This window comes from Lampetra fluviatilis, chromosome 46 (genome assembly GCF_964198595.1).
Source record: "Lampetra fluviatilis chromosome 46, kcLamFluv1.1, whole genome shotgun sequence".
NCBI lineage: Eukaryota > Metazoa > Chordata > Hyperoartia > Petromyzontiformes > Petromyzontidae > Lampetra > Lampetra fluviatilis.
Window position 1 is genome coordinate 4,431,539 of NC_136320.1, and position 25,535 is coordinate 4,457,073.

Genomic DNA, 25,535 nt, shown 5'->3' on the forward strand with positions numbered 1-25,535 from the left:
GTTTTCCCACGTGATAGATGATTGCTTGTGTTTGCAATCAAAATGTCGCGAATTATTTTATTTTGATACCTACGTGACTTTACCGAAAGAACCAAAGAGTATAGTAATAGGTTTTTACCCTTTCAACTGGTACAAAACTGACACCTTTATACTAAGGCATCATGTTTGCAATGACCACAACACAAGCAGTCAAAATGCAAACAAAAAGAAACAACTCTGATAATGATAATGATATGCACTGTCCTTGAAGTTGATTGGTCCACACCCGAGACAGCTTTTCTTAGAGCCTAGTCTCCATTGGTGTTGGACCAGATGACGCCAAAAGGCGTACAACTCAAAAACAGCGCACTATCAGAGAATTGAGAGCTCGGGGTAAACATTTACACTATGAGAGGTCATTGTGTAAATGCTTACCCCGAGCTCTCTATATATAATACAATACTATTGTATTATATTATATTACTAGTATTATTATATATATATTATATTACTAGTATTATATTATATATATTGTATTACTATAGTATTATATCATAGTGTATTATATTATGTTGTTTATTATAGTATTATATTATAATGTATTACTTTAGTATTATATTATAATGTATTATTAATATTATAGTGTAATATTATATTATATCAGGGCCTGGGTCGCCACGTTTGGCGAGATGTTAACTGACTCGCGATGGTAACGACAGGAGGTCGTTGGCTCGACTCCGACCCTGACGCCTGCTGCTGTATATTTGGAGTCTGCGTGCCTCTCTCCCCGTGGTCGCGGGGATTTTTCTCCGGTCCTCCTGGTTTTTCCTTCCACGTTTTGAAACAACATCACTACTCGTTTAGAGTATTTGGCTGTTATACATTTCCACGCGATAAGCCACTTCGTTGAGCTACTCGTCTGTGATGGACAGGTCGCTTCTGAAAAATAGCTACATCGATCGGACTCAGTGGGCCTTACCTGATAAAATAGAAACATTTTTTGTAATAGTTTTAACTGTTAACGATGCTGCTCTTGCTGCTAATGTGACGGGGACGTTTTGAGTGGCAGATTTGGCAGATAGGCGCTGGCGTCATTAAACCAAAAATAAAATCGACTTGACTCGGCTAACACCTCCACCGTGGTGCAGCTTGCACTGTCGTTGTTGCATCGGCTCCTGCTGCTGCTGCTCCTGCTGCTGTTACTACTGCTCCTACTGCTGCTAGTGCTGCTCCTTCTGTTGCTGCTCCTGCTGATCCTGCTGCTGTTCCTACTGCTGCTTCTATTGCTGCTGCTACTGCTGCTGCTTCTCCTACTGCTGCTGTCTGGTACTGCTGCTGCTCCTACTGCTGCTTCTGCTGATCCTGCTGCTGCTACTGCTGATCCTGCTGCTGCTGCTACTCCCTGCGGCTGCTCCTGCTGCTGCTTCTGTTGCTGACTACTGCTGCTGCTGATCTTGCTGCTTCTGTTGCTGCTGCTGGTAGTACTTCTCCTGCTGCTACTGATGCTGCCTCTGTTGCTGCTACTGCTGCTACTCCCTGCTGCTGCTGCTACTGCTGCTACTGCTGCTCCTGTTGCTGCCCCTGCTGCTTCTGTTGCTACTGCTGATGCTGCCAGCAGTCCAGCACAGCAGCCTCTGTGACATCAGTGCCCAAATAAGGATCGGCACGCGAGGCATTTCCCTGTCTTGGTGGAGGGGGGAGGGAGGCGATACGAGGGAGGACGTGGGGAGTGGAGGTGGGGGGAGAGGAGGTGGGGGAAGTGGGGGGAGTTGAGTGGGGGGGAGTGGAGGTGGGGAGTGGGGGAGGGGGAGGATGGAGTGGGGGAGTGGAGGTGGGGGAGGAGTGGGGGGACGTGGGGGAGTGGGGAGGTGGGAGGTGGGGGAGAGGAGGTGGGGGAGGTGGGGGAAGTGGGGGAGGTGTGGGGAAGTGGGGGGAGTGGAGGTGGGGGAGTGGGGTGGGGGGAGTGGGGGTGGGGGGAGTGGAGGTGGGGGGAGTGGAGGTGGGGGGGGAGTGGAGAGGGAGGGATGAGAAGGAGGGGGGGGTCTAGTGAGAGAGAAAAGTTTGTAAGTGCAACTCGGTTGCATGTCGTGCCATTTGCACAAATCCAGTTTCATCACCACCAACAACAAAAACCCCTTCACATTAAAACAAAGAGAAAAAAACAAACCCCCTTACACGGACGGATACGCAAGAGGAAAATGAATAATTTGTTGATTTCTCGACGAGCCCTAAAAACGTCGTCTGACGGAGCGTCCCGAACGGACCCGAGGCGAAACGTTGAACAAGCGATGCGCTTGGCTCCTCCTGAACGCTTTCGATCATCCACCCACTTGGACGCAGCCTCTGGTTGTCCTCGCCCCCATATGGCGCATCCAAGTTGGCGGACAGGGGCTCACCGTACGGTGTCCATAGAAATCCCGAGATATAATGGAGCTGACTTTCATGGAGCTTACTATAATGGAGCTTAGTAACCCTCCCAGGGCCCTGGAGGCCGATACAATAACTTTAAATTGGATCGTGCATTTTACTGGAAGCCAATGCAGGGACACGTTGACGAGGCGTGATGCGCTCACATGTCCTCACTCCACAGAGAGGTGGTCGAGAGAGTGAAGGATGCTGCAGCCGTCACCCTCTCGTCATCCATGCCACAGATTCCATCTCTCCCTCCATCCCCTCTCTATCACCTCCCTCCCCCATTCCATCCCGTCTCATCACCTCATCCCTCCCCATTCCCTCCCCTCCCACCTCCTCCCTCCCACCACCTCCCTCCCCCATTCCCTTCCCTCCCTCCCTCTCCCTCCATCCCCTCTCTATCACCTCCCTCCCCCATTCCCTCCCCTCCCACCTCCTCCCTCCCACCACCTCCCTCCCCCATTCCCTCCCCTCCCACCTCCTCCCTCCCTCTCCTCTCTATCAATAAACCCGAGTTCACTCCGGTGGGCGCGCGCTCACGCATGGAATGTCTGGGTTTCACTTGGTCGGCTGCAATGCAGCAAGCTACGATTTGTGCTGTCTGTCCGTTTGTGACAGTCCCCTTGGATTCTCAATTTTTTTTACGTTAATAAACACACCGGTTTGATGAGACAAAGAAAGCTGTACTCACGTGCCCTTGCTCAATTTGTGTTGTCGATGGTTTACCTAAAAAAAAACGAATCTGCCCGTGTCTCGCACCCCCAGAAAGGGTTAAGAACCACTGCCTTTAGGTTCGACTCGGGCTGAATGAGTTCCTGGCTTACAGAGATAATATTTGAGATTTGTGTTTTAAAGAGCTGATATTTGGCACCGAGTCCCCTAGGTCGACTCCGACTTAAATATCTTACCTTGTGCGGTGTATCAAGGTCAGCATTAGGCCCGAGTGTGCTGCTGGCCACACCACCCCCACAAGTCGTGCTGACCTTAATAGGCGCTCGCTAACAGTGGACGCCTATTAACGAAGTGTGTAGGACTTGCTGTGTGTGCGTGTGCACGTGTGTGTACTGTGTACGGGAGTGTGTGGTTTTTTTATTTCACCTTTATTTAACCAGGTTAAATACAGCCCTTTAGGTTAGCAAAAAGAAATCACCACGCACACAATAGGACATAGTACAATACAACACTTTACAAACAATTACAATGGTCAATGGCATTGTCTTCTATCTGAGCTTTGAATTCAGACAGTGATAGCCTCTTCTCGAGTTTTAAAATGTTTTGTAATTCATTCCAGAACCAAGCAGAATGATAGTAAAGTTATTCCTTCCCACATTTTAGGGCTTTGCTCTGCGAACTGTGAAGGTGTTGTGTTCGCCGTGTTTGAGGCTGAGTCGACCTAGGGGAGGCCCGGGGACCGGTTCAGATCATCGTCACCGGTGTCAGCCGTGAGCGGGGAATCGAACCCGGGTCGCCGGGTTTGTAATAGCCGATGGCTCACACACAGACAAAGATCCCCTGTATAGCCTTAACAGACTGTAGGGGCAAGTGCTGTTAGCGAGCACCTATGAAGGCCAGAACGGTACACGAGGGGGTGGGTAAGCCAGCACCACGCTCGACCGCCTTTGTCTCCCCAGTGGCGATGTTTACACACCGCAACCGGGTACTCATTTGAGTCTGAGTCGACCTAGGGGAGGCCCGGGACCGGTTCAGATAAGCGTCACTGGGTGTTGGCCGTGAGCGGGAATCGAACCCGGGTCGCCAGGTTTGTAGCGCAGCGCGCTAACCGCTACACCACCGCTCACACACAGACACACACTCACACAGACACAGTCACACACGCCTCGCTCGCTCGACCACACACCCCCAGCGTCACACGCTGCGCGCGTGCACGTCGGTGTCGTGGAATGTGAACAACGCGCACGATGTTTCTCCCATTCTTCCCGTGCACCGCCCTCGCGCCCAAAGACAAAGATCCCCCGTGTAGACCTCACAGACTGTAGAGGCAAGTGCTGTTCGCGAGCGAGCACCCATGAAGGCCGGAACGGCACACGAAGGGCTGGAGACTGGAGACTCACACACACACTCTCACACTCCCAACGTTGACACGTTGAGCGCGTGTTGGTCGGAGTCGTGGAGCGCGATAACAATGTGTGCGATTCTAGATTTGAAGCTTTCGTGACTGCAAGGATTCATACTCTTCGTTATTTCGGTAAAGTCACGTAGGTAAAAAATGAAATTAAAATTAATAAAAATAAAGCAATAAAAATCACGACGTTTCGGAGGCAACATGTGATGCCGCCGCCACGAAGCCGTTCGGCAGGCGCCCAAACCCCCGACTTCGCCACCACCAAGCAACGGAGCCAACCCCGCGTCCCCCTCACCTCACCTCACACGAACACACCCGCACGCATTTCCCCCCCCCCCCCCATAGAGCTCCGAGGGGAGGTCACCTGGCCGACCGGTTTTTATCCGAGAAACCCTTATCGGGGTTAACTCTCACGGTTTCCGGCGATCAGGGAATTGGACGACCTCCCCCGTGCTACGTTGCGCCGCGGCGCTGCGACCAGCCGTAATATGGTGTGGTCGCGGCATGGGGCATTCGGCCACCGCGGTTGAGGTGCATTTTCCCCCCACACACACCCCCACGGGTCGACGGGGCAAGCAGGGGAGGGACGGGACAGCACGAATAGCGGGACCGCAGGAGCTGTTGCGCATAGTCATGGAGGGTTGGGATAATTACGCTTGAGCGCGCAGGCACCATTGTTAGGGGAGTTTAAGGATAAGGCTATTAGTATAAATAATTGGGAGAGGGGAGGCGCGCGAGGAGCCATGCACAGCTTCCCACGACGGGCCTTTGTGATGGACACCGCCGCATGAACCTCGATGATGGGGGCCTGCGTGAGAAAAGGATTGATTGGAATTTGCGCCGTGCGGACAAAGGATTAATTAGCATAGCGAAGGCGCACGGTGCGTGGGAAGGGGGTAGGGGTCCGGGAATCAGGATAAATGGGAAGCGCAAAGGGGAAATCGGACGGTTCTCTCCAGGCCAGCGGACCCGCAGCAGCTCCAGCCAGCGACCCGGACGTCCGTGCGACGCGTCGAGGTGCGCTGTTAGCACCGGGAGCAGCGAACCACCGCGGGCACCAAACAGTGAGTGGGGGGGTGAAGTAGGGTAGCGTAAGCCGATAAATAGGGAATAGGTACAGGTTTGGGTGGAATAGGCCAGCCTCGTCGACTCACTGATTCAACATCAATTCGCAGGTAGCATATAATAAATCATTAATAGCGAAGCGTGGTCTCGCGTGATCTTGTTGAGCAGTGTGTCGCGTGGGGAGCTGCGTGTGTGTGCGTGCGACCACCCCGTGTGCGATACAGGTGCGCGATCATAACGCGAGTTGAGTTGGAGTGCGCGGAGCGGCGTGTGTGGGCGTGCGTACGTTCGCTCCGTGTGGGTTGCAGGCGCGCGATTAGGACAGGGAGGTATCGTAGTAGGGAGGGGCAGAATACTACTCGGTAATTAGCCATGCCGGCTACGCGGACCCGCGGGGGAGGGGAATCCTCGGGCGATGGTTCCCACGCCACGGGTGAGGAACCTAGCAGCGGGGGGGCGATTGATGATGCTAGCCCGGCCGTTAGCATTATCGAGGGAGGGATCTCGGGGGCTAGCGACCCCCACACAACACAAGTCTCCATCATCAGGTGGGACCGTATAGGTGAAATTCCTCCCCGTAGATGGTATTAATTCTAAATTTGAAGCTTTCGTAACTGCAAGGATTCATACTCTTAATTATTTCGGTAAAGTCACGTAGACTTTACCGAAATAACTAAAAGTACAATGTGTGCGATGTTTCTCCATTGTTCGCGAGCGTGGCCCGAACACCCAAAACCCTCCACGCGCAGTCCAAGCTCCCCTCCCCGACTCCTCGGTCAGCAAAGTCGCCTGCGATGAAGAGCGCTGCTGGTGTCGTGTCATGTGCGAGGCGATTCATGGCACCACCCCCCCCCCCCTCCAAAAGCAGAGCGGTTCGTGTTGATGATGGTTTTTGTGTTTAAACTTTTATGCCGGAACAAAACAACTAATGCCGAAGTATTTGAGCGATGCGTTTCCGTGTGAGATTTGAGCGCGGTTTGTAGAAAGACGAGTTGTTTTATTATTTTGTTTATTTACCCCACGAATGCCCTCCGCTCAGTCTGAAGTCTGAGAAGAGAACCTGGCGTTTTGGGATGTTCGCTCATTCCCTTGACGGCTATGTTTTGTTGATTCACTTTAAGTCGAATTTAAAAAAACGTCGGCTTCTCTTTGGCTCAGAGGCAACCTGAAGGATGCTCATATCGAGTGTGTTGTCGGCCCGATGTTCAATATCTGTGAGCGCGTTCGTGGTGGCGACCTCTCCACATTCCTTTGCCAGGGTTCCACAGCTGTCTAGCCACACGGCTCACCCCGTATTTACACCATTGGAACTCAGTGCGCCTTTTGGCGTCATCTGGTCCAACACCATGTGAGACTAGGCTCTAAGGAAAGCTGTCTCGGGTGTGGACCAATCAATTTCAAGGACAGTGCATACATTATCAGAGTTGTGTTTTTTGTTTGCATTCCGACCGCAGGTATTGTGGTCAATGCAAACATGACTCCTTGTAAAAAAAGGTGTCAGTTTTGTTGCCAGATAAAAGGTTAAAAAAACAATTATCTTACCCCGTATTCTTGTACAAGGAAATTTAGTTCTCAGGTCCATACGCCGTACAGCCGTTTCAATACGGGCAAACACAAATGTAGTCTATGTGTCTGTGTTTCTCCCTTGTGATGGACTTTGTAGGATGAACGTTGAGATGTATAATGGCACGGGGTGACCAATGAGGTCTGGATTGGTCTGTGATAAGGTGGGGCACTGATAAGGGGTTGCCAGCTATGGGGTGGAGTCCGTCCACAGGCTGGCCACTGTCGACTTGAACAAGAACGTCGTTACCCTCGCTTTATCGGCCCGAAAGAAATCATGGGCTGGGTCAACCCCTGATTATTGAGACTGCTGTTGCTGTATTGTATGGTATGTAATTATGCCTGTTGAGGAAACATCTATAGAGACGCGAGAATTGAAAAGTGCGTGTCAAGGAAGATGCCAGAAGACTAGATTTGAAGCTTTCGTGACTGCAAGGATCGATATTCTTAGGTTTTTTCGGTAAAGTCACGTAGGTAAAAAATTAAAATTAATAAAAGTAAAATAAAAATAAAATAAAAATCACGACGTTTCGGAGGCAACACAAGCTTCCACCTGAAGACGGAAGCTTGTGTTGCCTCCGAAACGTCGTGATTTATATTTTATTTTTATTTTACTTTTATAAAAATCACGACGTTTCGGAGGCAACACAAGCTTCCACCTGAAGACGGAAGCTTGTGTTGCCTCCGAAACGTCGTGATTTTTATTTTATTTTTATTTTACTTTTATTAATTCTAATTTTTTACCTACGTGACTTTACCGAAAAAACCTAAGAATATTCCAGAAGACGCGTGCTTGATTTTACCCCGAGAGGCAGCACGAGGAACACGTGGACGAGAGAGCACAGAGAGGCAGGTTGATGACAACTTCCGATATTGTAAGTCACTGGAGCCGTGCACTTGTAAGTCATCAGATTTAAAACTTATTTCATTGGAACAACAACGGAGGGCGACTGCTTCCAACTGCCCAGTAGCGTCCTTCACGAGCCTCCTCCACAGAGGCCGATCTTGACACCGCTGGTACCAGTCATCGGCAAGTCCACTCAGCTCCACGTCCTCCTGTACCACATCGCTCCATCTCTTCTAAGGCCCGTGCCGCGCCTGTCCAGCCCCCTCGATCCGGCCGAACAAAAGCTGTTTAGGCATGCGGTGGCTGGGCATGCGGGCTACATGACCAAGGCAGCCTTGCCTGCCGGAGGAGCTCACCGATGGGACTTTGCCCAGATCTTTCAAGGATTTGTGAGCTCCTCACACAATCCAGCTTGGATAAACCCAGGATGGATCGTAGGCAGGCCAGCCTAAATGTTTCTAACCGGCAAAGATGCTCCATTAGCGGGGTCCACGTTTCAACATACAGTGCAGGACATGCATCATCCCAAAAAGTGGGCTTGGGCAGGAAGCGTCGCGGCTAGAGGAGGAGGATGATAATGGACGATGGTTGAGATTAAGAGCGGAGCGGCAGGCAGAGGATGTCGAACCGAGGAGATGGAGCGACTAAATCAGGTTTAGCGCCGCGTGGATTGTTGCACCGTAGGATCATGGGAGGTGGCGGCAGCGACGGTGGTGGCTTGAGGAGGCCTTCATCCAGCAGTGGATAGATCGTGGCTGATGATGATAACGTTTAAAAATATCGCGGCGATGGTGACAATGATGATGATGGCGAAAAATGCCCATTTATCAGGGAGGTTCCTGTAATGTATTGGGCGGCCCAGTTAGCCTCTATCGATGTTCATCCCTCGTGGGGAACGGTGACCCCCCCCCCCCCCCCATCTGTGTTGGATCTCAGCGAGAGCCACTCATCAATTATGAATGACAAAGAACCCGCCCGGCTCGAGTGACGTTCCATCGACCACGGCCGCTGTGCGCACGAGACGCTCCTTGTGACGTGGCACCCTCACGAGGCGCTCTTTGTGACGTGGCACCCTCACGAGACGCTCCTCGTGACGTGGCACCCTCACGAGACGCTCCTTGTGACGTGACACCCTCACGAGACGCTCTTTGTGACGTGACACCCTCACGAGGCGCTCCTTGTGACGTGACACCCTCACGAGACGCTCCTCGTGACGTGGCACCCTCACGAGACGCTCTTTGTGACGTGACACCCTCACGAGGCGCAAAGCTGCCGGCAGCCGCTCAACACGAGCGCGGCTGCTCCAAACGCGCGCGTTGAATCGCAGTCAATTTAGTAATGGGTTTGTGTCACGTAAACCTCACTACTGCAGCGCACCGGTGTGGCCCAATACGTGCTCGGTCGCCTTCGTCTCCCCACGGCTGATGGCGACGACACTGATTATTCATTTTGGGCTGAGTCGATCTAGTGGGGTCCCCACACCAAGTTCACGTGATCTATACTCACAGCAACTGCATAAGTTAATGTGTTAGGCTTTGATGTCGAATTAGTTTTTCGTGCGCATCTTTCATCATCACCATCATCATCACCCTCTCCATGAATTATTTCTAAACAATCGCGCGCACACGCTTGGGACACGTCAGGACCACACGATGTTTACACACCGCACTAAGTACTCATTTGAGGCTCAGTCGACCTAGGGGAGGCCCAGGACCGGTTCAAATAATCGTCACCGGTGTTGACCGTGAGCGGGAATCGAACTCGGGTCACCGGGGTCGTAGCGCAGCGTAGCGCTACACGACCGCTCCCCACCACACGTGGACACACACGTGGACACACACGTGGACACATACGTGGACACACACGTGGACACACACGTGCATTACGGTGCACTCGCAGTCGCAACAGACACGTGCTGCCCCGCGTCTCGTTCGTGTACAGAGACCAAAAACATCTCTACTACCCGCACGAAGAAAGAAAACAAATATATATTTGTCTTCAAATGTCGAGTCGCAACAAATAAACTGCGGAAACAGACGGTTGGGGGGGGGGAGAAGTCGTATCCGCAAGGTTTTTATTTTTTCCCCCAAATCCTTTGTGATTTTGTTTTGTTTAAACAAACACGGAGAGCGACATGGCGACTTCGGGACCACGAGACCCACCGAGGTGAGGGCGAGAATACAACTCGGCCTTGCTCAGGAAGGGGAGCCCAGGAATATATTTACTACTACAGGGGTGATACCCCCACCATCCCCATTTACATCTCCCCCTTTAACACGCACACCCCGCTTAGCGCGGTGGGATGCGTGCCTGGAAACGAGAGCGCTGGGCGAATCAGCGCTACACGGGGTCATTATAGCATAGGCCCCATGTAGATGCGTTCCCGACATCGTAATTTATCACCTACGACCAACGCCTTCAGGGTCCATTGAGTTATTGGAACAATACGCGAATGATAAACATGACTTATAAATACTCTTAGGTTGTTTCGGTAAAGTCACGTAGGTAAAAAAAAGTAATTACAATTAATAAAAGTAAATAAAATAATTTTGTTTTTTACCTCCGTGACTTTACCGGAAAAAACCTAAGAGTATGAATCCTTGCAGTCACGAAAGCTTCAAATCTGGAATAAATGGTTTATAAATCCGCTGTACGGGTTGGCGCTTAACGGGTGTGTGCGTGTACGTCGCTCCACACTCGCGTCGCTGACGGCATCGTCCGTCTGTTCTCATTATCCGTCGCCTCTCAGCCTTCGCCTCCACCACCACCACCGCCTCCTCCACCTGTAAATCGCTTCGATGGGCGTCGTTTCGATATTCGTCGTCGCACTTTAACAAGAAAGGCATCTCCGACGTCAGCTCAGGGCAGTGCTGTAGGGCCGCAGGAAAAGTCAGCACACACACAGGGTTTCATATTCTTGGTTCTTTCGGTAAAGTCACGTAGAAGGGAAATAATAAAATAATATATATAAAAACAATAAAAACTATCACGACGTTTCGACTGCAACACAAGCAATCATCATCAGGTGTGAAATCTGTGGATTTCACACCTGATGATGGAGTTTTCTCCGGGTCCTCCGGTTTTTCCCTTCACATTTAGAATCAACATTCGTTTAGAGTATTTGGCTGTTATCAATTCCCAGATGATGATGATAAGCCACTTCGCTGAGCAATCATTTGTGACCAGGTCGCTTCTAAAAAAAGAGCGGTACAGCTCAATGGGACCTTACCTGGCAAAATAAAAAATAGTTATAAAATATATTACGGTGACGATGACCGTGCTGTGGTGTGATTGTATCCATCCTGACGATGATGACAGTGGAGATGATGAGGATGACGGTGGGTTATGATGTATCCTGTTTAATAGTGGTGATGGTGATGACATGCCGTAATGATCATGTTGATCTTCTTAGGTTTTTTTTTTCGGTAAAGTCACGTAGGTAACAACATAACAATTAATTTACTTGATACAGCTGTCGTGGCTGTGACGGTTCCACCTGACGACGGAAGCTTGTGTTGCCTCCGAAACGTCGTGATTTTTATTTTATTTTACTTTTATTAATTTTACTGTTTTTACCTACGTGACTTTACCGAAAAAAAAAACCTAAGAATATGAATCCTTGCAGTCACGAAAGCTTAAAATCTAGGATCATGTTGATGTATGTGATGGTGATGCACGTGATGGTGATGTTAAGCATTGATGATGGTGATGTGTATGTGATGGTGATGTATGTGATGGTGATGTATGTGATAGTGATGTTCGTGATGTATCTAATGGTGATGTATGTGATGGTGATGTATGTGATGGTGATGTTAAGCATTGATGATGGTGATGTGTATGTGATGGTGATGTGTATGTGATGGTGATGTATGTGATGGTGATGTATGTGATAGTGATGTTCGTGATGTATCTAATGGTGATGTATGTGATGGTGATGTATGTGATGGTGATGTACGTGATGGTGAAGTTAAGCATTGATGATGGTGATGTGTATGTGATGTGTATGTGATGGTGATGTTCGTGATGTATGTGATGGTGATGTATGTGATGGTGATGTATGTAATAGTGATGTTCGTGATGTATCTAATGATGATGTATCTAATGGTGATGTATGTGATGGTGATGTATGTGTGATGGTGATGTATGTGATGGTGATGTGTATGTGATGGTGATGCACGCGATGGTGATGTATGTGATGGATGATGATGATGAACATCACGTGATGTCACCCCCCCCCCCCCCCAGGTAGGGGGGCGGGTTCCCCGTGCGGGGCGCGCGCCCTGCCCTTATAAGGGAATCGGCGCGCGCGCGCCCCGCCACGATTTCCGGCCTCCACGCCGATTCGATTCGGAATCGACCCTCGCGCTCCTAAATCGACACCGGCGATTCCTCTCGCCACCCCTGTTCGAAATCGAACCCTCCCAGTGTTCATTCGTTGCAGTTTTCTCGCCCCTCGCTGGATTTCTGCATCACGCGACTGCGAGAAGGGGGGGCAATGGATTAGGGGGGGGCTTCGTCCAGCAGTGAATTGAGCATGGCTCCTAACTTTAGCCCAATCACTTGGCGCGTGCCACCAACATTAGATAGAGGCGCAGCCCTGCAATTTCCCTCTCTTGCCACTGCGGTGGCTGGGAGATGTTAACTCCCTCGCCTGCTCGACAGAAGGGCGTTGTTGGGTGATTGAGATTATTTTTGTTGCTATGAAATGCCCGAATGATGGGGCCACTTTGTTGAACTGTCACTTGTGGCCAAGTCGCTTCTGAAAAAGAGCCGCATCGCCCAGTGGGCCTTAGGGGCCGTCCATAAATGACGTCACGCAATTTTGAACGATTTTTGACCCCCCCCCCCTCGTCACATGGCGTCACAAAAAGTCAGACCCCCCTCAAATATGACGTCACAAAGCTCTGCTCCCCCCCCAAAAAATATATAAAACATGCTTCAAATCGCTTTAAACTATTGTCATTGTAGTGCGTATTTAATGTGGCGCTGCACTCTGATGTTGTAGGATACAACATTTATTAAAAAGTCTATTTAATTGAAGAAGAACGTGTTGTCTATATTTATTTAAAGTTGCGCATTTTTACGTGACGTCACATTTCTCAACCCCCCCTCCCTCTCGTCACACATCGTCACAAATGTCTGACCCCCCCCCCCCTAGGTGCGTGACGTCATTTATGGACGGCCCCTTATCTAGAAGACAAAAAAAGTTTAGTTTTTAGTTGAAATAGTTTAAGAGACCAGGTTAGAAGTCCTTATTTGCAACATAAATCCTGGCTCATCTAAACGGCAACAGCAAAGCTTAAATATACGCTGCCAAGCTTGGTGGTGTTCATTCGGACGCTGTCTTTCCGACAGACCTGTTCTTCACCTGAGGACGGCTGCTTGCGTTGTGGCCGAAACGTCGTGAGAATTGTATTTTATGTTTTATTTTTATTATTTTATTATTTCCCTTCTACGTGACTTTACCGAAAGAACCAAGAAGATGAATCCCTGCAGTCACGAAAGCTTTAAATCGAAATTTAACAGCAAAGCTGTAAAAGTTGAAGGCGTAAATTCTAACTTGAGAGCTTTGGCAGGCCACGTGGTCACCACAGAAGCGGTGGTCAACACTGCTGACGATGGCAGTCAGAGGAGGGAAACCAGCCACATCAGCTGTTGATACCGGGTGGATTGTTAGACAATGGGTGGATTGTTAGACACTGGTGGATTGTTAGACACTGGGTGGATTGTTAGACACCGGGTGGATTGTTAGACGCCGGGTGGATTGTTAGACGCTGGGTGGATTGTTAGACGCTGGGTGGATTGTTAGACGCTGGGTGGATTGTTAGACACCGGGTGGATTGTGAGACACCGGGTTGATTGTTAGATACTGGTGGATTGTTAGACACTAGGTGGATTGTGAGACACCGGGTGGATTGTGAGACACCGGGTGGATTGTTAGACACTGGGTGGATTGTTAGACAACGGGTGGATTGTTAGATACTGGTGGATTGTTAGACAACGGGTGGATTGTAAGGTGTTAAGATGTTCAAATCCACCAAGTCTACTCAACTACACAGACAAGGGCGTGTTGTCACACGCATTAGATGATGATGCTGAAGCTTCTGCGAATACTGCTGATGCTGATGCTCACGCAGACGAGATGCCTTGCAGTTGGGCGTCTATTTCGTGTCTGGAGATCTTGAACACGCCAACAAGGGTACACGATCATCATTTTTATTTCAATGTCTTGATACAGGCTAAAGGGTCCCATCGCTAAACACAAGAATGGTGGCATTGAATGATGAAGGTGAATAGGTGTGCATGTTGTTAATGTTCTTATAGGTGCGTAGTAACGCGCCCTTACTTCTATTCTAGCGACACAGAATACACCATCGGGGCGAATCAAAGGCAAAACATCAATACTCTGTTTTTTTCGGTAAAGTCACGTAGGTAAAAACAGGAAAATAAATTAAATCACGACACAAGCTTCCGTCTTCAGGTGGAACCGTCACAGCAAAATTGCTACGTGACTTTACCGACAAAAACAAAGAGTTTGGACCCTTGCAGTGACGAAAACTTCAAATCTCGAAGCAAAACTTAAAACAGCCAACACGAGTTTCGATGTGAAGCCCTGTAATCGAATGGCACGATTCGAGTTTCGATTTGCACGGAATCGGATCGATCCACACCCTTAACTGAAAGCTTCTTTGGTAGCGTGGATTGGAAGCCGCCAACCTCAGAGGCGTGAGAGCAGCCACAGCAGCAGCATCAGTAGTATCAGCAGCAGCAGCAGCATCATCATCAGCTCATACACGGACCACCACAAGGATCTACACGTGGAGCAATTCCGTTCCGGATCAACTTTTTCAAGTCTGCAAAGGGGGAACAGCATTTACGCTTTTCTCGCATCTCTCTCTCTCATCTCTCAACTTTGTCGTCGTCGTCGTTGTTGAAGCTTCACAATGGCTTCGAATTTCAACAAAGGGCCGGCCTACGGTCTCTCAGCGGAGGTGAAGAACCGGGTGAGTTCAGCAGCAGCAGCAGCAGCATCATCATCATCCCCCGGTAGTTTAAATAAACAGCTGGAAACGCTTCTTATTATTCGTTCCTAATGCGTGTTAAGTTTGAATCATGATGGTAACTTGGGTGGCTGGGGTTGTGCGCAGCGTCTTAAAGTAGTGGTGTGTGTGTGAAGGATTGTTACAAAGATGTGATTGTAGTAAAGTGGAAGAAGGTGAAACGTGGAGGGGAGTAAAATGCTGCTCGTGATTTTTTGATTTTTTTTCATGGTAAGTTTGGCGAAGTTATTACACGTGTATATACTTGGTAAGTTATTACACGTGTATATACCTGGTTGGGCCGGGATATGATGCCAATTGTCTGTACATTTTAGTCGTTTTCGACGTTTGTATCCGTGAGTGCATGCGTATGTTGTGTAGTGTGTAGTGATTGTAGTCACAGAGGAGCGGTGGTGGTGCGGTTAGCGCGCTACACAACGAACCCGGCAGACACCCGAGTTCGATTCCAGCTCACGGCCACCAGCGACGATTATCTCAACCTGTCCTGGGACTCCCCTAGGTTGACTCGGCCTCAAACGAGTACCGTGCGCGGTGTGTAGACATCGCCACTGGGGGAGACAAAGGCGGCCGGGCGTGGTGCTGGCCACCCCACCACTTCGCATATCTGTCAACCCCTTTATGAGTGCCCGACCTTACTACAGACCTACTCGGACCCTATTGGTCACCCCGTGCCGCTATAAATCTCAACGTTTATCCTACAAAGTCCCATCACATGGGAGAAACACAAACAAATAGACAGCAATGTTGTTTTTGCCCTTATTGAAACGGTTACCGGAATACTCAATTCCCCCTGTACAAGAATACGGAGGTTAAAGCGTGTGGGTTGACAGCACTTGCCCCAGCAGTCTGAGGCTACACGGGGGATCTTTGTGTGCGTGGTGCATTCCAGACGGCCCCGTTTCATCTTCCGACCCTGCTGCTTTCTCCCAGAATGGGTTCCTGGCAGTGGACTGTCATTGGGGACTAATTCAGCTTCGTTCATTGAGCCAAGTGGTGGAAATTCCACATTCCCATGGCCAATGTTAACAGTGGTTAGTGGGTTGTATCGCACCCATGGGTGATGATGTTGTATGGGCCGAGTTGACCTCCGAACGTGAAGTCTACCAAGGCCATCTCACTCGACCTCAACTCCACATTATTGTGGCCGGGGCCAGGTACAATCGTGGTGCATGCTTTAGCGACCCTGAGGATTGGCGATCATTGACGATGATTGGTGGGGGGCTAGGTTGGTTGGCGCTGTGGTGGCTATGAGATGTTGACTACCTCGCCTGGTACGCAGGAGGTCGTGGGTTCAATCCTGACCCTGATGTCTGCTTTATATTTGGAGTTTGCGTGTCTCTCTCTCATCATCATTACGGTGGCTCTGAGATGTTAACTGCCTCGCCTGGTACACAGGAGGCCGTGGGTTCAATCCTGACCCTGATGTCTGCTGTATACTTGGAGTTTGCGTGTCTCTCTCATCATCATCATCATCACGGTGGCTATGAGATGTTAACTGCCTTGCCAGGTATACAGGAGGTCGTGGGTTCAATCCTGACCCTGATGTCTGCAGCTGCTGTATATTTGGAGTTTGCGTGTCTCTCATCATCATCATCATGGTGGCTAGGTGATGTTAACTCCCTCGCATGGTATACAGGAGGTCGTGGGTTCAATCCTGACCCTGATGTCTGCTGTATATTTAGAGTTTGCGTGTTTTTCTCTCTCCCCGTGGATTTTTCTCCGTGTCCTCCGGTTTTTTCCCTCCACATTTCATAATCATCAACACCACGACGCGTTTAGAGTAATTTGGGTCGCTATAAATGTCCACGTGACGACAGGCCGCTTCGTTGGGCAATCATTTATGGCCGGTTCGCCTCTGTAAAAGAACTCTGTGTGCCTTGCCTGGTCAAACAAAGCATCCTTTAGTTTAGTTTTAGTGAGGGAAACATGTAAGAGGGGCTTGGGGAGGACACCTAAGCGAGCAAGGGTTGTAGCGGCTGATGGACGAGACCGGTGACGGAATGGCAACGGAAGAGGTCAACAACAACTCCTGACAATGATCTCCCTCCTGACATGGAGATGGAGCAGTGAAATAATATAAACCCTCTTCTTGGTTCTTTCGGTAAAGTCACGTGACTTTACCGAAAGAACCAAGAAGATGAATCCCTGCAGTCACGAAAGCTTTAAATCTAAATATAAACCCTGACGTTGAGTCCTGCAGCCCGGACCGAGTTGTATTCCTGCCCCCTTCTCACAGGAATGTACCGACTCATTCCTGTGATGTCATAATGCGAATTGTTATCGCACTTCCGAGTTTCGATATAACGCTCGGAATGCCCTGAATGTCATTTTTATTTTCATTTAAAGTAGTTTGAAAGTGGATATCAAACGCTGCCATGCTGCCCGCCGAGGTCACTGATAACGTCGATATAACGCTCGGAATGCCCCGAATGTCATTTTTATTTTCATTTAAAGTAGTTTGAAAGTGGATATCAAACGCTGCCCTGCTGCCCGCCAAGGTCACGGATAACGTCAGTGGTACTGAGGCCCTCTTCCACTCCCCTCCTTCCTTTCATTCCTTCACCGGCCCGCATTGACCATTGTGGAGAAGTATGGTCAACGTCTACCATGACCGGACAATGTGCCGCGCTTTAACGAAAACTTTGCACCGTTTCGGAGTCGCCGGGCAAAGTTTCCGTGCACCTCTTGGCAAGGTCAAGACTGTGATGAGATTGGCTATGGTGGTGGTTGGACAGAGGAACGATAACAACGGGGCGACGATGAACGTCATCTGCGTCGTCTCTATGCGTCCATTTCCCGCCCTTCGTGAGGAGAACTTTCAACGTCGACACGACGTCGCCTCATAGCGTGGCTTGGTTGACAAGACGAGAGCCAAATTTAAGTGGCAAGTCGCAAGTTAAACACCACCACCACCCGCCCCCCCTCACTAACAACAAAAACAAGGGCTGATCCATTTGTAGATGCCCCATTGTTTTCTGATGGCTTCTGGGGGGGCGCTCGGCTTAGGCGATGGAAATTCATGGTGACCACGTTGCCTTGCAGAGTAGGGAGAGTGTTGGGAGGCTCGATACGTGCATTGACGTTGAGGCTTTGTTAACAAACAAACACAAAGCTTTCTCCTAATGTTTCCCGATTATTCTGGTGGGGTATCTATAAATGGACCGCCCCATGACAACGTCGTGGCAACGTTGTTGTTGTTGGAATGCGGTTTGAGATTTCGTCTCAACACAACGTTCCACGTTGACTGGGCCTTGGTACCGTGACGGCGGATTAATGTTTATAACCACACAGAGGCAATTGTGGGCATGACAAACAACAACAACAAACGTAACGCCACTTTGCCACAACGACTGCTGTACAAGTTGGGACGGTGGTGGTGGTTGTTGTTGTCACCAGATGGAGCAGTGGCTGCTACATTGTACCCTGCCACTCCTTGGCACTGCGTGCTGCAATTGAGGCCTGCGTCACTTGGCAACAGGACGCGGTTGCATCACGCCGGCTTCAACATTCAGCATGAACCCACTGATTTGTTTACTCTTTGTGCCCCCTTCCTCCCCCACCCCCCCACGGTAAACACGTCAACAAGCGTGGGGCCATCGTTGTTGACTGCGTGGTTGGAAGCGGTGGAGCAACGTTGGGTCAACGTCCGACGTTGTACCGGGAAGGTCGGCTGTGTGACGCACTGAACAGGGGGTTGCAAGCAAGCGGGGCCCAATCCGTTCGGAAATCAGAATATTTGTCCGTACTGGAGGAATCCGATGAGCTGTAAAGCTCTTTTTGTCCAGTAGGGGTGGGGTCAGAACGTTGCAACAACAAACAATGCACACAACTCGAGAGGAGTGCAAAGTATATGGAAGTTAAATCAAATAACCTTTTTTGATTTAAAGCTTTCGTGACTGCAGGGATTCATATTGTTGGTTCTTTCGGTAAAGTCACGTAGAAGGGAAATAATTAAATAATAAAAATATCTAACAATAACAATTCTCACGACGTTTCGACTGCAACACAAGCAATCATCATCAGGTGTGAAATCTACAGCAAGAAAATTTGAAAAAAAACTTTTCGTTTAATCTTACCAGGTAAAGCATACCTCGGTGTGCTTTACCTGGTAAGCTCTTCTCTTCTTTTTCAGAGGCAACCTGGCTCACAAACGACAGCTCAACGAGGTGGCTTGTCGCGTGGGTATTTGCTGCAGCCAAAATGATCCTGAATAATCTTGAACGCATCCCGTCAGCCGTGCGCCCGTATCAATCCGGCCACGGGAACATAGGCTGTGGCATTTTTAACGCGTTGTGTTATTCACACATTTACCAGCGCCTCGCTGTAATTATTCACGAGCCATTGTGTGCGCGTGTGTGTCCATTGGCAAAACACATGCTGGCTGTCGCGCGGAGCAAAAGACGGATGGTTAAATATTCATAAACATTCCGAACTGGAAACAAAGCTCCGGCCACAACGACGCTTCTCCCCAACAGAAAATGGTGCCGGTCGCACATTTATTCCCCTGTCACGTAAACAATACAAACCCTCCGTAATTCAAGTTTTTTTTTGGGGTTGTATCGTGTAAATCGATACGCGATCTAACCCAAAAAACCTGTATATTGGTCGCGAAAGCCTACGAGTGGTGGCGGGTTTAACGACCACACACTTAAATTTAATGCAAAACTTTATCATGGGCAATATCGGTCGTGAGAGCCGATGTGTTAAACTGACATTTAGCTCTGTGGACTTGGGGTGAGGAACCTATCCCGCCTAGAGCTGGGAGATCCGACTACTTGATTACCGATAATCCGGTCGATTGCGTGAACAGTTAAATCCACTGGACATCTCTTGTCAAGTTATCCCAAACTAATGTTGGAAATTCCTTGTGTTTATGACAGGGCCCAGGTTGTTCTGACAAAGCGACATCACCGTTGACTTTGCCCACCGAGACCCCTCGGCAGGTGGTGAAGCCTCTGGATTAAGTTGATTCCCTGGTCAGGATTCGAACTTGTAACTCTTGCGGTTACAATTTTCTCTGATGCGGGTCATAATCGGCCATTGTCATGCACACCAACCCGTAAAGGGTTCAATTGGTGAGACTCCCCAACTCAAAACCTTTTGTGTGTTTAGTTTGTCCTCCCCACCCCTCTGATTAGCACGGTTGGCTACGTACGGTGCGAAAGAAGTTCAGCGTACGTACAGTACACGCGTTGGGGAAACACCCAAGGAACAGAGGGAGAAACCCCAAGGAACCGAGAGTCCATCCCCACAAGGAACTGAGGCACCGAAACGTTTAACTCTCACTCGGGCAAGGAAGGGAAAGTGTTGCTTCTGGTCGAAATTGGGGAGGTGGGTCACTGAATGAGTTTGCGTGGCAGCAGTGGGTTTAATGTCCAACAATTAGTAACCCCCCTCCCCTCCTGAGCAATAACCTTGGGAACGTTGTTTTTTGTTTCCCCCCCCCCCCCCCCCCGTTTGCTTTTCGTGGAGCAAGGTTGCGAGTAAGCCCCCTTGCTTGCTTACGAGCTGAGCCATTGGCGGCAGCAGCAGCTGCTGGTGAGACGCTGCGATTGAATAGTGCCGAGTGTGCGATCAACAACAACAACCATCGCACACGAATCCATTGCACGGCCACGAAAAGCGCCCAACATTGTTTGGAACACCGCGAGTCTCTTTTAAGGGTGGTAAATCCTTGAGCCTTGGTGTGTGTGTGTGCGCATTCTCGGTCAATCAGAATATTTATTTGTGCTGCTGGAGGAATCCGATGAGCTACAAGCCTCGTTTTTTGACACATCCACCGCTGAGCGAAAGTCTTCCCAAGCCGCCACCGTCTCTGCCACACGGCCCTGTGATGCGCTGATCCACCTCGTGCCTGCGCACTGAGCTGGTTCCACCGTTCGAGCTTGAGAGACGCTTTCTTTCGACCTGTCTACTATATTATATTTGTTTTTTTTGCATATACGCTTCGGTACTGCTACTCCCTCACTGCGTTTTCATTTCTCCTCCCGTCGCCCCAGATCTCCCTTGGGACGGATGCATTCTGGTCTCCCTGGGAACACTTTATTTTCTTAGTGTATCCACGGCTCGTAACGGCCGCCCTACCACTACTACTGCAGCACACGGCCCTTTATTCAATCCACTGCTGGACGAAGGGTATTCCCATGGCGGTAGTTTGAGCAAATTTAACTAGCACCGGCTTGATGGAGTGGGTGAGGAACCCAAGACGGCTTCAGATGTTACTCGCCACTGTCGTTAGCCCCGGCCGGCAATCGTTACTCGGAATGCCGGATTCATAGCACAGTGCGCTCACCACTGTACCACGACTCCACCCACATTACTACTCCTGCTGCAGCTGCTGCGGTTTAATGGTTAGCAGAGGGTCAATTCTGTCCACTCGAAAATATAAATGGTTACACCACAGTGGGTTCCTCCAGCAGGGTCGCGTGTGGTGGGACGGTTAGTGCTACGCTTAGCTACAAACCCGGCGGACCCGAGTTCGATTCACGCTGGCAGCCAAGACCAGTGATGATTATCTGAACCGGTCCTGGTCATTCCTTCGGTAGACCCGGCCTCAAATGGTGTGTAAATACATCGCCACTGGGGAGTCCAAGGCGGCCGGGCGTGGTGCTGGCCACCCACCCCCTAGTGTGCCGTGCCGGCCTTCATAGGTGCTGCTCGCTAACAGCATTTGCCCCAACAAGCCTATTACGGATTTACCGGGGGAGTTGTCTTCATGTGAGTGCTCCCACTTCTTTCGAGACGTCTGGCCAGCACGGAGCAGTCCACCAAATACTCTCTCGAAGGGCTCCCCAGGTCTATAATCTATGGGAGGCCCTTCTGCCAGCAGTGGCTTTGAGCAAGCAATTGCAGGGCTGCCACCATTACCTCTTTTTTTAACTCTTCTCGGTGGGGCCCTCGGCATGCTCAAATGGTCCAGTCGTGGCTGTGCCGGCCGAACAGCACGCACGAAGAACGCCAAAATAGCGATGTCGTGACGCTGGACTTGGACTGCGCTGCCGTGTTTTTTTCCCTCCGTAAGATGAGGCACGGCGCGTGTCAACACGTCGCAGGGCCCTAATCATCCGTGAAACATAATAATAATTATGATTTGACTTTTTGTTTGTCTGTTTGCCAGCCCTTGGAGTCTTGGCGTCACTTTTAGGGGTGAAACGGCAAACGCACGGCGGATTGCGTTAGAGCAGCCGCAGCTGCAGCTCCATAAAGCACCTCTTGTGTTTGTAAGGGAACACACAAAGTGTTCCTGAATGCTCTTGTGTGTGTAGTGTGCGCACAGTCCACGTGTGTCTAGCTTCGCCGGCCCGTCTCGCAATCGTAACATCGCGAGTTTGAGTCCTGGTTGGCGATTGACACAGCCTATCGTCCCTCCTGATGCCGATTTTTTTTTTTAAATGAGTATTGCATTGTGGGGAAATCAGCAACGGGAGACCTCTGCATTCATATATTGATCCCCTCAATGGGAATGTGGAATTTCCACCGTGGGGCCATGATCCACGAATGGAAGTAAGTGCCGCCACAATGCTCATTTGACCAAGGAGATAAACCGTTTTAATTATCTTGCACCGCTTGATGTTATCTATATGGTAGGGGACCTTGAATATACCTCGCTATCCTGATCGCCTTCACGAAATATCTACGAACACAATTCGCATAACAAAGAGGCTTTTGACCTTCAGTTGTGACGTAGCTTGAATTCGCACCCGGCTAAGGCGTAAGATAGATTTAACAATTAGTAAAATAAAAAATTGAGCTCCAGCGAACAAGCGGGCACAGCCCGTCGTTCAGATGTGTGGCGCATCGTCGTTTTCAGAGTTGGGCCAATTGCTTGCGGTGGCTGTTGAAGTCACCCGCGTCTGTTGCAGTGGCTGCTTGCAGATGTGGTGATGGCCACTCTTAATTCGAGGTATAAATTGGTGACCATCACGTGTTTGAGCCACGGTGGCGAGATGTTGACTACCTCGCCTGGTTTGCAGGAGGACGTGGGTTCGATCCCGACCCTGGCACCTGTATATTTGGACTTTGCATGTTCTCCCCGAAGTCGTGTGGATTTTTCTCCATTTTCTTCCCGTTTTTCCCTCCACATTTAGAATCAACATTCGATTAGAGTATTTGGCTGCTATAAATTTACACATGCTAAGCCAATTTGTTGTTGAGCTATCATTTTTGGTAGCCAGGTCGCTTCTGACAAAGCGCTACATAGCTCAGTGGGCCTTACTTGGTAAAATATAAAATAGTTTAGTTTTAGTACGAATGTAAGTTGAACTTTTTTCGCACCGTACGTAGCCAACCGTGCTCGCCGGAGGTGCGGGGCCAATCGTGACGTGACCAACTTTGACGGGTTACTGTCGCTTTTGCCGTCGCTTGTGACGGTGGCCTTAATAGCGTAGTCCCAACGGAGGAGCATCTTAAGCCCGCTCGTACTGCAATTAGCTTAACAAAACACAGAAAATGACCTTTGCAACAAGTTGTGTTGAAGACCTGTGGGTCGATGCAAGTTGCCTTACTCACAGTAGATTGTGTTAAACTAATTAGTTGGCAGTGTCGCTGCTGCTGCGTTGGCAGTTTACACAAGCACAGACATTAGCAAAAACTGAACGCATTTGTTCATAACACTGTGGCTTTAAAATAATATATAATCGGTGGCGTTTTGGGCAATGAGCCTTGTTCATCACTAGACCATGTTGAGCATTCTCAAGTTTTGGTTCAAATGCCAAGGGCTCCCAAAAGCCAGAGCAAAGTAAATGTATCGAAGATCAGTAAGAGCAGCGGGAGAAATGTCCCAAGCCATGCGGCACGGCTGCCTCGTTGAGAACATTGCATTTGTGTTATGATTATTAGGACACATCAGGCCAATGGCAGAGCCAGGATTTTCAGGTAGGGGGGCAACCCCTCCAGCAATGAAAAATGATAGGAGTTGTTAGTAAGTAAGGACTTGTCTCTTGCTTGTTATTTGACGCGTGTGCGGCGATGGCGCAGCCATCGATCGAGGGTCGAATTCGAACCGTGTTGTGTGATCGGCATCGCGCTCGCTGAAGGTGTTTGCCTTCAGGGAAGTCGTGTGGACTGTATATGCAACTACACACAATTCTGTGAGTCACTTATAACTGCTTTGCAATTACTTATTGCCAATTTTGGACTCAGACTATTGTCCTATCATCTCATAGAGTCCCTGGCACATAATAATATGCTACATGGTGGCAGTGGGCATCGCAAAATGCCGATTTATTTCTAATGAACCCCAATGATCCGATCGAAATTAGGGACTTCGATCGAATCATTGGGGGGGGCACGTACCACCTCGCCTCCCCCCCCACTGGCTCCACCAGTGCATCAGGCCATGACCTGGTTCCAAATAAACCTTAACGCTTACATAACACACTCCGCGACACGGCCATCGCATATCGAATTCCTATCGGGTTTCTCGACACCAGCGGTAAACGCCCGAGCCTGACTCGAGCTGCCTCCTAGGTTTACTCGGCATGAACACAGTTACCTAAACTTGGCACGGTTGGCGAGGACGGAGCTGCGCGTCGTTTGGATCGCTGCGCGACGCACATGCGCACGTTGGATGAAGGGGCTTTTTGCCACCGGGGTTCCGTGCAAGACTCGGCAAGCCCGGCCGAACGACGCGTGAAGCGGCGAGGGCTGCTGGCTGGCCGCTTGCCCAGCCTGGTGAAGTGAGCGGAGTCGGCACTTTGGTGCGGCTGGCACTTTGCGAAGGCAAACGCACTCCCTGTGTGGGTTCCTTGAGTGATTTAACTCATGAACACGGCTCATCCGGTACCATCCAGGGGTTGGCAAATGCTAAACAGTTATTTAATCTAGAGTTTTTTTTTTTAATCTGGAGCCTTTTCTGACAAGGTCATTTAAAGATGGTTTTGTTTGATAGAAGAATATCAACAAAAGTGTTGCATTGAAAGGAACAAAATACATATAATAGGTGACGTTTCAGGCAATGGCCCTTCTTCATTGCACATAAAAAGACCTACACTTGGAATCTGCACTTTACATCATGTAATTGCCTGAAACGTCACTTATTATATATTTGATCCCTTTTCAAGGCCAAGAGGTTATTGTAAAATGTGCAGGGTTGTTTGTGTTCATGGTGCAAGTTGACCACTTGCCAATACAGCAGCTTCGCCGCATAATTTGTTTGATACAGAATATTGGTTTGGGGGGGAAAAACAATTTATGCTATTTTGAAACATCCACGGAATATGACAATAGGTGGATTACTGCCTGCAGTGAATACTGGCAGCATTCGCCACCCCACTGGCAATTACAGTCACCGAGTTTGGGACCTGTGCTCGTGAAACCTCCTGATCTCCCGCCATCTTATTGGGTTCACTCGAGCGAACTCTGCATCGATATTGGGGCTACTCTTGTTTTTGTCTTCATCTCCAGGGAGACACTGCTTCCTGCGATTGTGTTTTTTACCTACCACCACCACCACCACCCACCATCATCATCGTCAAGCAGGTTCTGTCCGCTGTTGCTTGAAGGCTACATCTTTGCCTTCTCGTTG

At 49.6% G+C, this 25,535-nt stretch overlaps 1 protein-coding gene across 1 annotated transcript in view; it reads left to right on the forward strand.

The window, feature by feature from the left end:
- Window positions 1-14,637: 14,637 nt before the first annotated feature.
- Window positions 14,638-25,535, forward strand: part of LOC144947685 (calponin-2-like) — a 49,747-nt gene continuing 38,849 nt past the window's right edge. Inside the window, exon 1 of the mRNA XM_078876962.1 lies at window positions 14,638-14,953. Within this exon, the coding sequence (XP_078733088.1) occupies window positions 14,894-14,953 (60 nt within the window). The 5' untranslated portion in view covers window positions 14,638-14,893. The remainder of the gene's footprint in view (window positions 14,954-25,535) is intronic.